Consider the following 13500-nt stretch of genomic DNA (forward strand, 5'->3'; position numbering starts at 1 on the left):
CTTAAAGCTGGGGATGAGAATTAAGGGGTTATACCAAAATCCTTAAGAAACCAGTGGGTTCTGAGGAGGGATTTGAAATAAAAAGGTGGTTCTGCTCTCATAGTCAGAAAAGGAGCTCAGACACAGGGGGCAGTGAGGGATAACAACCAGCTCCATCATTGCCAGCTGTGCCTGCTTCTAAGAGAGCAAAAAGCTGAGGCTAATAGAGTTGGAGGAGCGAAGGTCATAAAAGGGTATAACAGAAAACAAGCAGAGAAAGGTAAGGTGAGGCAATGTTGTGAAGGCCTCAGAAGGGAAAACCAAATCATATACAAGTGCACCAAATGTAGCCTCACTTCAGTTTAAACTTGTAATGAACTCTTGTCAGGGTTATTTTTTAGGCAATGTAAAAGACTGCTTCTGTTTCTTTCTACAGTGATGCTTGAACTGGTCCTATAACTCATTTTTTCTCCATTCACGCTGTTCCTTTAATTTACAAAACTGATCCAATTTCAAAAGAGTAGTAGTGGAAGCAATAGTAAATAAAACGAATAAGTGCCACAACAAACAACCACAGGGGTCATTTTCACGGAGGTAAAATATTTACTTTCCTTTCTGATGAATTGTTCCAATATTCTGCATGACGCAGCACCTCATGTGGCTACCACACAACAGATGAAAGTCAGGAAATCTATATGTTCTCCTTCTTTGAGGGTCTTGTCTTACATTGTGACAAGCTAAACGTTCTTCTAATTTAGGGTGTCGACCCTTTCTAAAACATCCATTTGCCAAATTCTCTCAATCCTCTACCTTTGCAACCTGGTATCTTTCAACTAGAGGTGCCATGCAGAGGCTTATTTTGGGACATTATGCATCCAAAATATGCCCTCTTATTACTATGGCATTGCCAGAGGAGGAATGATTGGAGTGAGGGGGAGGACTGTAAGGAGAAAAGAGTTTGGCAATCAGAAAGAGTGAACAAATGAAGAGGACTCCATGTTCTTTTTTTCTTTCTCCCAGATTATAACTGGCCAGATCAAGAACACACTTGTATCTAAAGTAACATCTTTCCAAACAAAAGGTCTTCTCAAAATTCTTTCTGCTTGATCTGGTGGCTGCTAAAGCTCAGATTAAAGCCACAGGAATGCTTTCTTGTACATTTAACAGCTCACACAAGTGGTCTAGTCATGAGAACCAATGAAAAGGAAACTTATATACCAACTTTCACACTCTGCTGAAAGTGGAATTTGTGAGGTTTCCTAGCCAGACTTTACTCCAATCATATGAGCTCACAAGAACTGTTTAAAAAGGGTTTGGACTGGACATCTTGAATTTGGAAATGTTGATAAAAACCAGATTACAGAATGGTATATGTAACAGGGCACATTATTGAAAAATTCATGGAATTTTAAACAAACAAATATACAGTCAGAAGGAAATAACTTTATATGACTTCAATCTTGACATTATCCATCTCAGTTGTCCTGTGAATATTGCATTATGTCTATTTAGAAATTGTTTTGGAGATTGAAAGATCTCCAGCCTACAATAGCTAATGCCCAAATCTTCCTGGATAGGATTGTGGATCAAATTATTTATGAACAGAGTGTGATTCTGAATCACTCACTCTTTAGAGGCAGTCACTCATGGACACACCAGACTCAGAGGATTTTTTACACTCTTCTTAACTGTAGCAGGTGTAATAAATGTATGTCATGCACATAAGCTACATAACATTCAAAATGCTTACATACCTTTTACATTTTTGTTTACAGAAGGCAGGAACATCAACTGAAGAGAACTCTTATTTTGGTTTACTTACCTATCCTGGAAGGTTCTGTGTTTTACTCGCTGGAAAAAGATTTAAAAAGAGAAAAACAGATTACTTGCAAGTTTCTTCTTTCATTATTCCATGATTCAGTCTAATGCCATTTCTTTTCCACCGTGGACCCTTTAAATGTTTTTTTGATGTGCCTTGGTCTTTTAAAAGAGACATTCTTCTGTGTGAGAAAACACGGTCTTTAGGTCTTACCCGTTGAATTATCTCCAGATGCTCCTGAGAATTACTGAAATTTTTCCCAATGTCAAATATGCAGAAAGTGTCTCGTTGACAGGCGGTGACCCAATTCTGGTATTCTGATGCATCTGGAATCCGATCCAGAAAGATCCGGAAGGCTTCCCATACAGCTTCTTGGCAGACTGAGAAAAGAGAATAAGAATGCTTGCACTTTACTGGGCAAAAACTTTAATCTTAATTTAGTAACAGCACCTGTATAGAGACTTAAAGGTGTTTGATCCCTTACTAATGCTTCAGTCTGTCTCACATAGGCAGCTAAATGTTGGGTTACATGGAACTCTGCACTACAAATGCCCAAATTGCCCAAACTCTGAAGCTCATTCAATCGCTTACTAGTTCTAACTTTTTTAAGAAGCAAAAGGACCACTGGTGGCCTCTCTGTTTAGAATTGTCTAGCAACTTCAAAGCTAGGAAAAACCACCCCCCTACACCCATTCTTTTCCTTTTGGAAAGAAATGTGCAGTATGCTCATCAGTATGTTTAGTCAGAACTAGTCCTCATATGTTTATTTCATTGTTCATTTTTTTTACAGATTTGTTCAAAGCAGCTTACAGTATAAGAACGTCACAGAATACCATAAAATACCTACTAAAAATGGACATACACACACACAACATTCATATATCAAAAAACAGTAATAGAGGGACAGAAATAAAACAACAAAGCCAATAAAATAATCAAATGTCTTCCAAAACAGTCGTGTTTTTTGCCAGATGTGCATAGAAAGATTAGCCTGATAAATATGCATTGGGAGGGCATTTCACTTAAGTGGGAGTTACTCAGAAGTAATTATTTATTTGTTCAATAAAGCTTACAATAAAGCCACTTACTCAAAACGATAGACTTTGTTTCCCCAGGGATATGCCTTTTTGCGACTGTAATTCTACATGGTTATAGTTCTATTCAGGCATCTCCCCAAAATGATTTTTTTAAAAATGTTTCAGAAAATCATGAGGTCTCAGCTGAAGTGAAGACACAGAGAAAGGACAGCAGCTTGCTCAGCAGTAATTTGGAGGTGAACATGTTAACTCAGAGTCATGAAGCACTAATTTCTTCAGATCAATCAATAGTGAAAATCATGGGTATGGGGTGGTTATTGAACTGTTGGCTCCTTTAGCCGGGGTGATGATCAAGCGGCTGGTTGGAAGAACCAGGCCTATGGCAGGAAAACTGCATTAAGTATGATGGTAGTAAATAAAATAGCAGGCTCCAAAGAGTGGCTTTTAAAAGTTACATTGACAGGTGGAAATACCCTGGCAAGTACAATAATGAGAAATGCCTTTCCTCTTGATTTTCTACCTCAATCAAACAAGCTTCTGCTGCAATAAAATATGTCAACTCAAACTCTCTGTGAGAAATGTTTTATACCCCTACTACTCTAAGGCTCTGTATACACTAGACATATTTAGTGCACATTTGAAGCACATTAACTACCTTTGAATTCGGGGCACTGTAGTTTGTTAAGGGTTGCTGGAAACTAACTCTGTGAGGGGTAAACTATGGTGCCCAGAACTCTTTGAGGGAAAGAAAGTGCTTTGAAGGGCAAGTGCAAGTTGCGCATGTATTGGCATCTAAATAATCAGTGATTTGGATAGATGAAACTGCTGTTTGCAAAAAGCTGCACTGATTGAGGTGGGGCGAATTGGTGACAACAAATCATATAAACAAGAGATTCGAGCTAAGGGCCAAGTAATAGCTTTTTAGATATTTGGTGGCAATACTACAGAACCATCATTTGAGTACATACACCCATCCAGTTTTTATATCCTGTTCTAGACCTTGCAAAACTATTCCCCACCCCGAGATTTCACAGTGCTTTATACCTGTACCCTATAAAATCTAAAGCTAGCCACCAGAACTAGTTCCTAGTGCTGCTGCAATAACGAAAGGTGACTATGGCTGGTTCCTATTCGAAGTAAAGTATTTTCCTCACATTCATGCCCAGATAATTCCTGAAATGGTTTTCAAAGGGTTTTAAAACCCACACTTTACTGAAAGCATAGTTATTTATCAGCTGATCCTCATGGCTCCTACTGCAGCCTTTTACAGTGTAGGACTACCAATATGATACAAAAATGCTCTTGAAATGGCGTATTTCTGGAAAAAAGTGTTTTTCTCTGGGCATGCCTTCTCATTCATTACATTTGAACAGTAACCAAGCTACTGAAGCGGGATCAGAATCCTGTGGTAAAAGGGAAAAACTCTCCTATTGTTCCACAGAAAGAATTGCCTAGGCACAGATGGAAATAATCTAGCCATAGATAATGCCAATTCTAGTGTACATTTTATCCCCCCCCCCCGAATCTATTGACTCATAAATGTTATACTGTCCGAAGTATAATTATGTGGTCCTATGCATCTATATTCCTGCTTCATTTGTTGTCGTTTCAAATGACCCTCCAGGAAAAAGAAAAGAAAACCTGCTTTGATGTATAGTCCCCATGGAAACAACTCTCCTCTTTTGTACATTGGCTCTAATTTGTTAAAAGTTAAAGTGCTCCCTCTCAATGCTGAATAACTAACCGAACCGCATGCCAAAACTGTAGCTACTGGTGGAAAATAACAGCCATCGCAGCTGTGGAACAACTGCTGGCTTCTGTATCATTTGGGGAAATAAAAGCAAGCATGTGCAAACGCACAAAACTAATAAGGCTGGGATGACGCTTCAGAACAAACACACAGTAGGGTAAAATCTCATGGCTGCAAGGAAGAGTTCCAAGAGTCCCCTCTGCTCAGCCTCTGTCAGCAGCCTCGTGCAATTAATACAACAAGCTCCAAAAAGGAGGACTAACGTGCACACAAATATTTAACAACCTGCTGTTCATAAATGAATGTGTGCATGTCAGACTACACAAGCCCATTAATTAATTCCTAACAAAGAAAAGCAACAAGGTTTTGTTTTTTTGCCATATCGTACAAACCAGCTTGAATAGCTTTAAAAGGGAGCTGGGCACTACACAGATGAAACATATGTTGTCTGAGGGGGGTTTTTGAGAGGAAAAAACAAGCCAAAAACAAATTTCAATTGGTTCTCCCCCCCTTTTTTTTTGATGGGGAGGGAGATATATCAATGGTGGCCTTGATCCAATGCTTTTAGCACAATATCCTGTCCTCAAACAATGGATGGAGGGTATAGATGCAAAGGAAGATGGCAGTAGTGGCTGGTATACATTGGAACTGGTGGGGCAGAAAGGAGGGAGCCAACAGCAGGTGGCGCTAGAGCCAATGACTGGCAGAGCCAACTAATTCTACTTCTAATGCCTCCATCCTTCCTGCTGAGCTCTACAAAAGCAACATGGAAACTAAGGAAGAGGAGGAAACTGGCAGCCAGGGCCTTTCCCCAGAACAGGGTTTTTCAACCAGTGTGCCATGGCACCCTGTGATGCCTTGAATGATGGTCAGGAGTGCCGTGGGCAACACTGGCCTCTGTCCCTTTTTCTTTCTCTCCCTTCTCTGATGCCCTCTCACATTTCTACCTACCAAAAGCTTGCACAGCTGTTTGTTGCAGCAGCCCAGGCTACAAGCTTCCGAGGTGCATGGTGCCTCTGGGGCTGGCCAGGGGGTGTTTGGTGCCAGGAAAAACCCAGATGTATGGCAATATGGTGCAAAAAGGAGCAGAAACAGCTAAAAGCCTAAAAGCCTAAAATCACTATTTTCGGGGCTCAGCAACTTTGTAGGTGTCAGGAATTTTACTTTTTGAACTCTAATATAACAGGTACCTGTGGGAGTTCTTTCCATATTCACCTGGATATGAAATGCATAGTTTCTAGATGCAATGAAACTCATGACATAAAAACCTCCATACCTTAAAGACAGTCCTGAAAAAGAAAGCTCAATCCCATACGCATGAAGAGAACTGCAGTCTAAAATCAAGAATTGCTATGCAATTTAATTTTGCTAATGTTTTTGAAAATTCATTTGTAGAATATATAGGCAAGGACTGCATAGAGAGAGAAAATGCAAGGAAGAATGAATGCAAGAAAGAATGAATGAAAGAACAAAAAAAAGATTCCGTAAGCTTTTATCACAAACCTCATAAAGACAGATATTCTCACACTTCATAATTGGGAAGAACAACTGCTGTTCTTTAATCATATGGTGGTGAACAACCACACATAGAAGCATTATTGTGCATCTCGTATAATCAACATGAAGTGCTGCTATAGGTGTTGCTGCCCTGCATGGCGAAGGCCCAGGTTGGCATCATAATTTGATGCTCAACTCAGGTATGGGACTGATTACAGAAATAAGCTCACGCAGCTGCAATCTGTATCTTACTATTGGATAGTTAGGAAAAGTAGTATAATACATAATTTAGGCAAATAAACCCAAAAATTTACAGTAGACTACCATCGCTGAATACTAGGAGACAGACTAGTTTACATACTAAATAATTAATGCACCTTTATTATTATCATCATTATTAGTATTTGGGTATCTAAATTGGTAGCAAAAGTTGGTATGCTGGATTTGATTTTATGTTTCTGCTGTTGTTGTATGTGTGCCTGTATATGATTGCTTTTTTATATATGCAATTGCTTTAATCGTTTTAAGATATATAACTTTGATCATATTGTGAATCACTTTGGAATGTATCATGGGAAGCAACTCATAAATAAAGTATTCTCCTGAGGGGAGGGGAGAAGAAAGAAACTTGAGGAACTGTCACCATTGATATCCCTCTGTGGCCTCTCCTCCCGCCCAACTGCCACCGGGGGGGGGGGGGGGCTGGGGGCTCTGAAGGACCACCTTGCCCAGAGAGGAGGGGAGAAGCAGCAGCTTCTTCCAAACAGACAAATTGCCTTTCTGTTGCAACTGTTTCTTAAAAAGCAATGCTGACTTATGTAAACTGCTTTGTGAGGTCTGCCTGAAAAGTGGTAAATACTGTGAATAAATAACCCATTGATGAGCCATCAACTAATCCAAGCCTTTGCCACCGGAAGCTTTAATACTACAGTAAATTATAAATAACGGAACAGGTAAGAAATATTACAAAAGTATGTGCACAAAATAAGAACTATGTCCCCCTCCCCACTGCTTTCTGTTTAAAGTGATATGATAGATGTGACTATATTCCTTCTTTTGAAATGATCCCTTTGAATGGGCTCATTCCTTGGAGGATGAATAAATAACCTTTGCGTTGATAATACTTCCTTCAGTGGGTCAGGGGCTCCTGGCAGTGGGTGATTAAATCAGAACATAGCTGGGTTTGTGATCAGTGTGCAAGACCACATGGTGACTTGCCTGCCTGGTGCAAAATGGCAGATCACAAGTCATCTAGATCAGTGTTTCCCAACCTTGTGCCTCCAGATGTTTTTGGCCTACAACTCCCATCATCCCTAGCTAGCAAGACCAGTGGTCAGGGATGATGGGAGTTGTAGGCCAAAAACATCTGGAGGCACAAGGTTGGGAAACACTGATCTAGATAGCCTGTGATCTGGGCAGCAAAGTTTAGGTTGCTAGGTAGAAAGCAGAACCTTCCAAGGTAATTTCTCTAAAATGCAACCTCTTCCACATGTGAGGCCATCTACAGCTGATGAGTCTCAATGTGTGCATGAGATGGATGTTTTAGATTTATTAGGCCCCGGAGAATATTTTGGGCCAAGCCAGACCTCTAGAAAGGCTCCACATGAACCAGAGTGCAACCAGAGTGCTTGTGCTTAAATTTAAAAGGTGGCTGAGCAACTTTTAAACTGAACCCTAGGAAAAAGCCAACTGGAGTGGAGGGCCGTGCAGTTACAGATGAATCATCCCTAAGGGATGAGGGTGAAAATGTTTTTGATTAGAGTAACTAGGCAATGAAAGTGCAGAGGGGCATGACAGGCATTCACAAAGGCCAAAGCGCCATAGAGGAAAACACACATGCCAGAGAAATTTGGAGAGAGGCACCATGTATGTGTGTTTATATGCTAGAAACTTCTGAGCCAAGATGGGTGAACCAATGAAGTGCTTGATTTTAAAGGAGAGCATCAATATAATGGGCAAAACAGAAACATGGTGAAGTGGAGAGAAAGGCAGTGGGACAAGGCTATCTCTGGATACAAATACAAACCAAAAGGGCATATTAGGAGTCACAACATTCTTTATTATAGTGTCGAATGAACAAGAAATCCAAAAAGGACTTCTCCACAGAATCACTTAGGTGGCAATACAAGGCCCTAAGAGTAATTTAGTACCAGGAAGGTACCACCATCCCCTGTTGAAAACATCCAGAGTGATTTTGAGATATAAAGCGAAATAAAGGAGGAAGCTGTAGGAAGAAACATTGTAATAATGAGTGACTTTGATTACAATGTTCCAGTGATGAAAAAGAGGTAACATTTCTAGGTGCCCTTAATGACTAACCTAAAACAGTTGGCCATGGAACCAACCAGACGAGAGGCATCCATGGACAGAAACTTGAACGGTGCACAGGACCTGGTGACATGCAAGATTTAAGTGTTGTTGAACTGATTGCTAAAAGTTGCCATGGTGCTACCAAATTCAACATAGATTTGAGTGGGAAATTGCCAAGGAAGCCCAAAACAGTTACTTCAAGGAAGCAAACATTGTGACTTGGTGAATTCAATAATGCATTCTCAAGAGTACCATCTCTGCCATAGTCTTGCTGAAATAAAAGGGTTAATCACTGTGCAACTTTCTTTTCCATCCTTATTAGTTCATTCTAGGTAGCTGCTTAGGGTACTTTTTTGTAAGGGTAATACAATGATATAAAAAAACAACATCCCGAATTCAGGTAGGTAGTCGTGATGGTCTGGTGTAGTAAAAATAAAAAATAAAATAAAATAAATTGCCCAGCAGCACCTTAGAGACCAACTAAGTTTCTTCTGGGTATAAGCTTTTGTGTAAGTGTGCACGCACACAAAAGCTTATACCCGGAACAAACTTAGTTGGTCTCTAAGGTGCTACTGGACATTTTTTTTAATTTTTAAATTTATTTCAACTTCCCGAATGTTAAGAGCAAAGGAGACAGAAACATCACACTAAGGGGGCTGTTCCACAAACAGAGAAACACCACTGAGTAAAACCACTACCTAAGGAGTACCTCAGAGGCTATTGAAGTAGCTATACCCAGAATATGCCAGCACACCATGCTAACCCGCCCCACCCCCTAGTCTTTGATGCTTTAACTGTTCCTTGGCAGATGAACTACATCTCCTGCTCAATCACTATTTGTTTAATGATATCAAGTAACATTCAGAGCATGCATGAAATCCTGCAGTCAGAGAACACCAATCTGCAGGCCACACCCAGCCATGCCTTCTCCTTGCCCCACACCACATCTTGTGGTGATTTTGATGGGATTTTTGTTGGGATCATAGCATAAAAAGAGGAGCACACACAGCACCAGTTTTCTTCCTAAGCATAATTACTATGCAGGGAGAGGATCTTGCTGGAAAGGGAATGGTTAACCATACTCCTCCTATCCCTGTGATCCTAGTAATAGTGCTGCCTCTTGCGGTATTGAAGAAAACAGGTGCCATTCTGGGCAAATAGGAAGCCATCAACTTTTACAGTTCTAGGTTGGATTTATTCCATTCTAAAAAATGGCAGAAAATTTATCTGCTTGCAGTTTTTCTGTAAACACCACAAGTTCCTGATACACATGAATCATTTTTAACCCATTTGCAAAACTCATGTGTGACAAAACCTATGGCACCGCGGCTGATGAATTATTCAAGATAATGTATTATATACGTTCTACAAACATTCTTGCAGAACATCTTAACTCTAACTCACAAAACATAAATATGAGAGATGCAGAAATATGTGGAACTGCATGACAATTTTTCTGCATTTGCTGATGCTCCAGAAGAGGGACAGCATTTATCATATTTAGCAGACAAACTCAAACAGCTTCACTAAACTATTAAATTTGTCTTGGACTGCAGGTGTACGCTATCTGGATCCTTTTAATTCAAAGCAGCTACATCATTATAAACAGCCCCTCAAAAGCCTGTGTGTCTTGGAAAACCTTCCTCCAACACCCTTCTTTTGGCGTGGTGCAGCACAAATCTCCAGATGTCCATAGGTTAGATATAGTTCTAAGTGACGCAGGAGGGCATAAAAGAATCCTACTTCTGCCTTGTGCTACTTTTCCTAGAATGAAAACACATCATCCAGAAATTCATGTGACACAGCTCACATTGGGCTGTACTAGGATTCAGTGTGTAAGCTGCCTCTGGAATGCTGTTGGTTCAACACAACATCTCTAGAATTAAGCTGCAATTTAAGAAAACAACAAAGGGCTCATCAAGTCCCATTTCCCACAGCAGTCAACTACCTGCCTCTGTGAAATCCTCTGGGAGTTGTAGTCAAGCATCATTTTGAGGACACCATTTTGGTTACCCTGGGTTTACATGGTTACTTATGAAGAGATGAAACACAGGCAGAACTGACAGCACAAGACCAGGCTGACTGTTTGTCTGATTCAGTATAAATTGTTGCTTATAGACTGTTTGTCACATTTATACCTCACCCTCTCTCCAAGGAGATTGCAGCACTATAAAATACATTTAAAATTATCTCATTTTAGCATCAGACAACCTTGTGAGCTGGCCTAGGCTGACTTTCATTGACTTGCCTTAGGTCATCCACTGATCTTCACGGCTGAGGAGAATTTTGACACCAACTTCTCCACAGCCAAACTTTGATGTATAACACTGGGACCCCACACGGTCATTTTTAATATACTGGCAGTGTTGTACCACTTATATCAGGAAAGATATAACACTGCCTACAGAGTCGCTTTCAAAGTCTTTTCTTGCAAGAAAAAGCAAACATGTGGCCAATAGGTTATGGGCCAATAGGCTATGGGTACTTGTTACAAAAATAATTGCATGGTATATCGAAAGCAGGTCAAATTGTGGCATGCTCACCTCTTAGCCTATAATAAGCTTGGTGGCTTGCTAAAATTTGTTTCACTGACTCTTGAGGGCAAACCTTCACTCCAGTTGGGAAAAAAGAAGACCTCTTTGTTCGATGTTTCGCCATATCAAATATCCTTCGGATGGTGGATACTTTAGACCTCTTTGTCGTTCTTTCTGACTTTTCAGACCCTGAAGCATCTGCAAGGTGTTTTGCTTCACCGCGATTCATTTTATTAGGGGTTTCTGTTAAAGGAAAGGCAAAGAGAAAAAAATACATCAATAAAATGCTATACAGTACACAGATGGTTGTGGGTAGTCAACCCCCATTTACTGAAGAATAAGGAAACAAACTATTACCTCAAAATACCAACAACATGACAAATGTTTCATTATAACTTGCCTCTGTTACAAGGAACTGGGTGTAGATCTGCTGTCTAACCTATGCATTACTGTCCACTGTGCTACATTTATCTTCTCTTTCAAGTCAAAGTGGGTTTGCCTGTTGCATCATTCAGCAGCTTATGCTTGGCTGTTTTGAGTCACATGCACTCCAGGCACTCCCAGCCCCACCAGGATGCACCTGCTTCTGGCGCATGAAAGATACCAAAGCACTGGGAAAGTTGTCACTAACCTTTTTGTGGGAAATTATGCAGGAAAGTAATCTTTAATAAACGAGAGCAGAACTTTGTACAGCATATTTGCTAGTCTAGATAGTATGCCTAACACAACTTGATACATGACATACTAATTCAAGGTGCATGTGAATTTTTAAGTTAACAGTAAGGAAATTATGAGCTTTGAATTTCAATGGCTCAAAAAAAAAGCTGCATTATCAGTTTCATGGAGATAATGAAGGAGCAGTCAGTGAAGTAATTATATTTTCAATTTTATTCACTGATGCTTAAAAAAAATTATAATGTTGATTTTAAATGAACTTTTCAAGATGCTTTGGAAGCATTTTTGCAGTTCTGTCTTTTAATTGCACAAGCAACCTAAAATAAGGAAAGGTAAATAGCATCCCAATATTTGTTTAAAGACCTTCCATGAAAAGGAAATGGTAAAATGTGTAGATAATTGGAAAACTTTCTGAGGCAGAAAATATTTGTCTAGGAGGCCAACAATATGTGTGTAGCTAACTTAGATACCAATGAATTGACTGTAGATGGTAATTGCATTTGGAAATAGTTCAAATTCAGTAAGGGGCAGAGAAAAGGAATCAAATGTCTTTCAAGAGAATCAAGCTTACAAGAAAATAAGAATATTAGGAAAACTAAGAGCTAAATATTTAGTGGAGCATGACAAGTTTCCACGTAGCAGGAATGATCTACGTCTATAGTTTTCTCTTACTCTCTGAAATGAAGAATATAGCTTCAAGCAAAGCCGAAAACATTCATTATTATGTCAGTGGTTGTTAGATAGATGAAAAGAAAATAAGAGAGAATATATGCTTCATTGTGATGATTTGGAATTGAATGAATTGAATCTGAACTGACAGGAAAAAAATTGGGGGGAGTGACACTTCCGGTAATATGTCAGAGAAAAAGTAGCTTCCTTTGTGCATTGGACTGTTGCATAATTTCTTAATTAACATTCCAATGGATGTCTTTTTCAAAACACACAAGCTGGGAACATTTATTCCAGTATGTTTTAAGACCATTTAGACAAGTGCTCTTCCACACAGAGAGTAAAACACCTGGATAATATGAGTCTGGTCCAGAACTATTCTTTTGCACAAATCTTAGTGTTGGTTGCAAGTGCAGGGCATACACACACACACACACACACACACACACACACTGAGCTTCTAATATCTTACTGACAACAAGGAAAGAGAAGACAGCAATGTGGTTCTGCCATATTTCTCAGCTCCATTTCTATCAACAATCATTTGTTTTTCACTAACCTGTGACCAGGCAAAATGAGCATCAAACACAAATAAAACAGTTTGCTGAAACGGCACCCCTAAGAAGGAGAACCACACGAGATATTCAATAATTGGGAAGGCTTTGACAAGGACTTGTAAACAATAATAACAACAAACAACCTTGCATGAACTAAGGCACTGCCAATGTGGAAAAGCAGCACTATACAAAAACTTTCAATCATAAGGCACAAATGTGAAGCATGTATGGAACAACTTCTTGATAGTTCAGTTGGTCTGAGACTCTTAATCTCAGAGTCTTGGGTTCGAGTTCCATATTGGGCAAAATGATTCCTGCATTGCAGGGGGCTGGACAAGATGACCCTTTCAACTCTACAATTCTAAGGAAGGGGCGGGGAAAATAAAACCTTGATTTTGCTGTAAACTTCTATTTAGTCTTTCCCAACCAGAAGCCCCACAGATATACTGAACCTATCAGCCCCAGCCAGCACTGGCCTAAATTGATTCACAAAAGTTCTTATTTTTATTTAGTTAGTTGTTATTTGTTCATTCTGCGATCCAGCATGCAGAATGGGCACAGCAACATGTAGGGCTGGCATAAGGGATTGCACTTTTCTCCTACTTCTTTTCCTGAGACACAGCAAACTCCATTTCACTCCTGTTGTGGAGATGACATTATGGTTTAAGCGAGT

General features: G+C 39.7%; 1 protein-coding gene across 7 annotated transcripts in view; it reads right to left on the reverse strand.

Annotated features, from left to right (window-relative positions):
* IMPG1 (interphotoreceptor matrix proteoglycan 1) overlaps positions 1 to 13500 on the reverse strand; it is a 70461-nt gene that overhangs the window by 45267 nt on the left and 11694 nt on the right. For 6 of the 7 annotated variants that reach the window (XM_083730125.1, XM_083730126.1, XM_083730123.1 and 3 more), the window contains 3 exons: positions 10936 to 11169; positions 2012 to 2178; positions 1802 to 1830 (listed from right to left, as the gene is read on the reverse strand). In XM_083730125.1, coding sequence (XP_083586251.1) covers positions 1802 to 1830; positions 2012 to 2178; positions 10936 to 11155 — 416 coding nt within the window. In that variant the 5' untranslated portion in view covers positions 11156 to 11169. Of the gene's footprint in view, positions 1 to 1801; positions 1831 to 2011; positions 2179 to 10935; positions 11170 to 11283; positions 11512 to 13500 lie in introns of those variants that run through there. The other variant, XM_083730121.1, reaches the window with a different exon arrangement.

Source organism: Podarcis gaigeae (assembly GCF_964106915.1).
Source record: "Podarcis gaigeae genome assembly, chromosome: 3".
NCBI lineage: Eukaryota > Metazoa > Chordata > Lepidosauria > Squamata > Lacertidae > Podarcis > Podarcis gaigeae.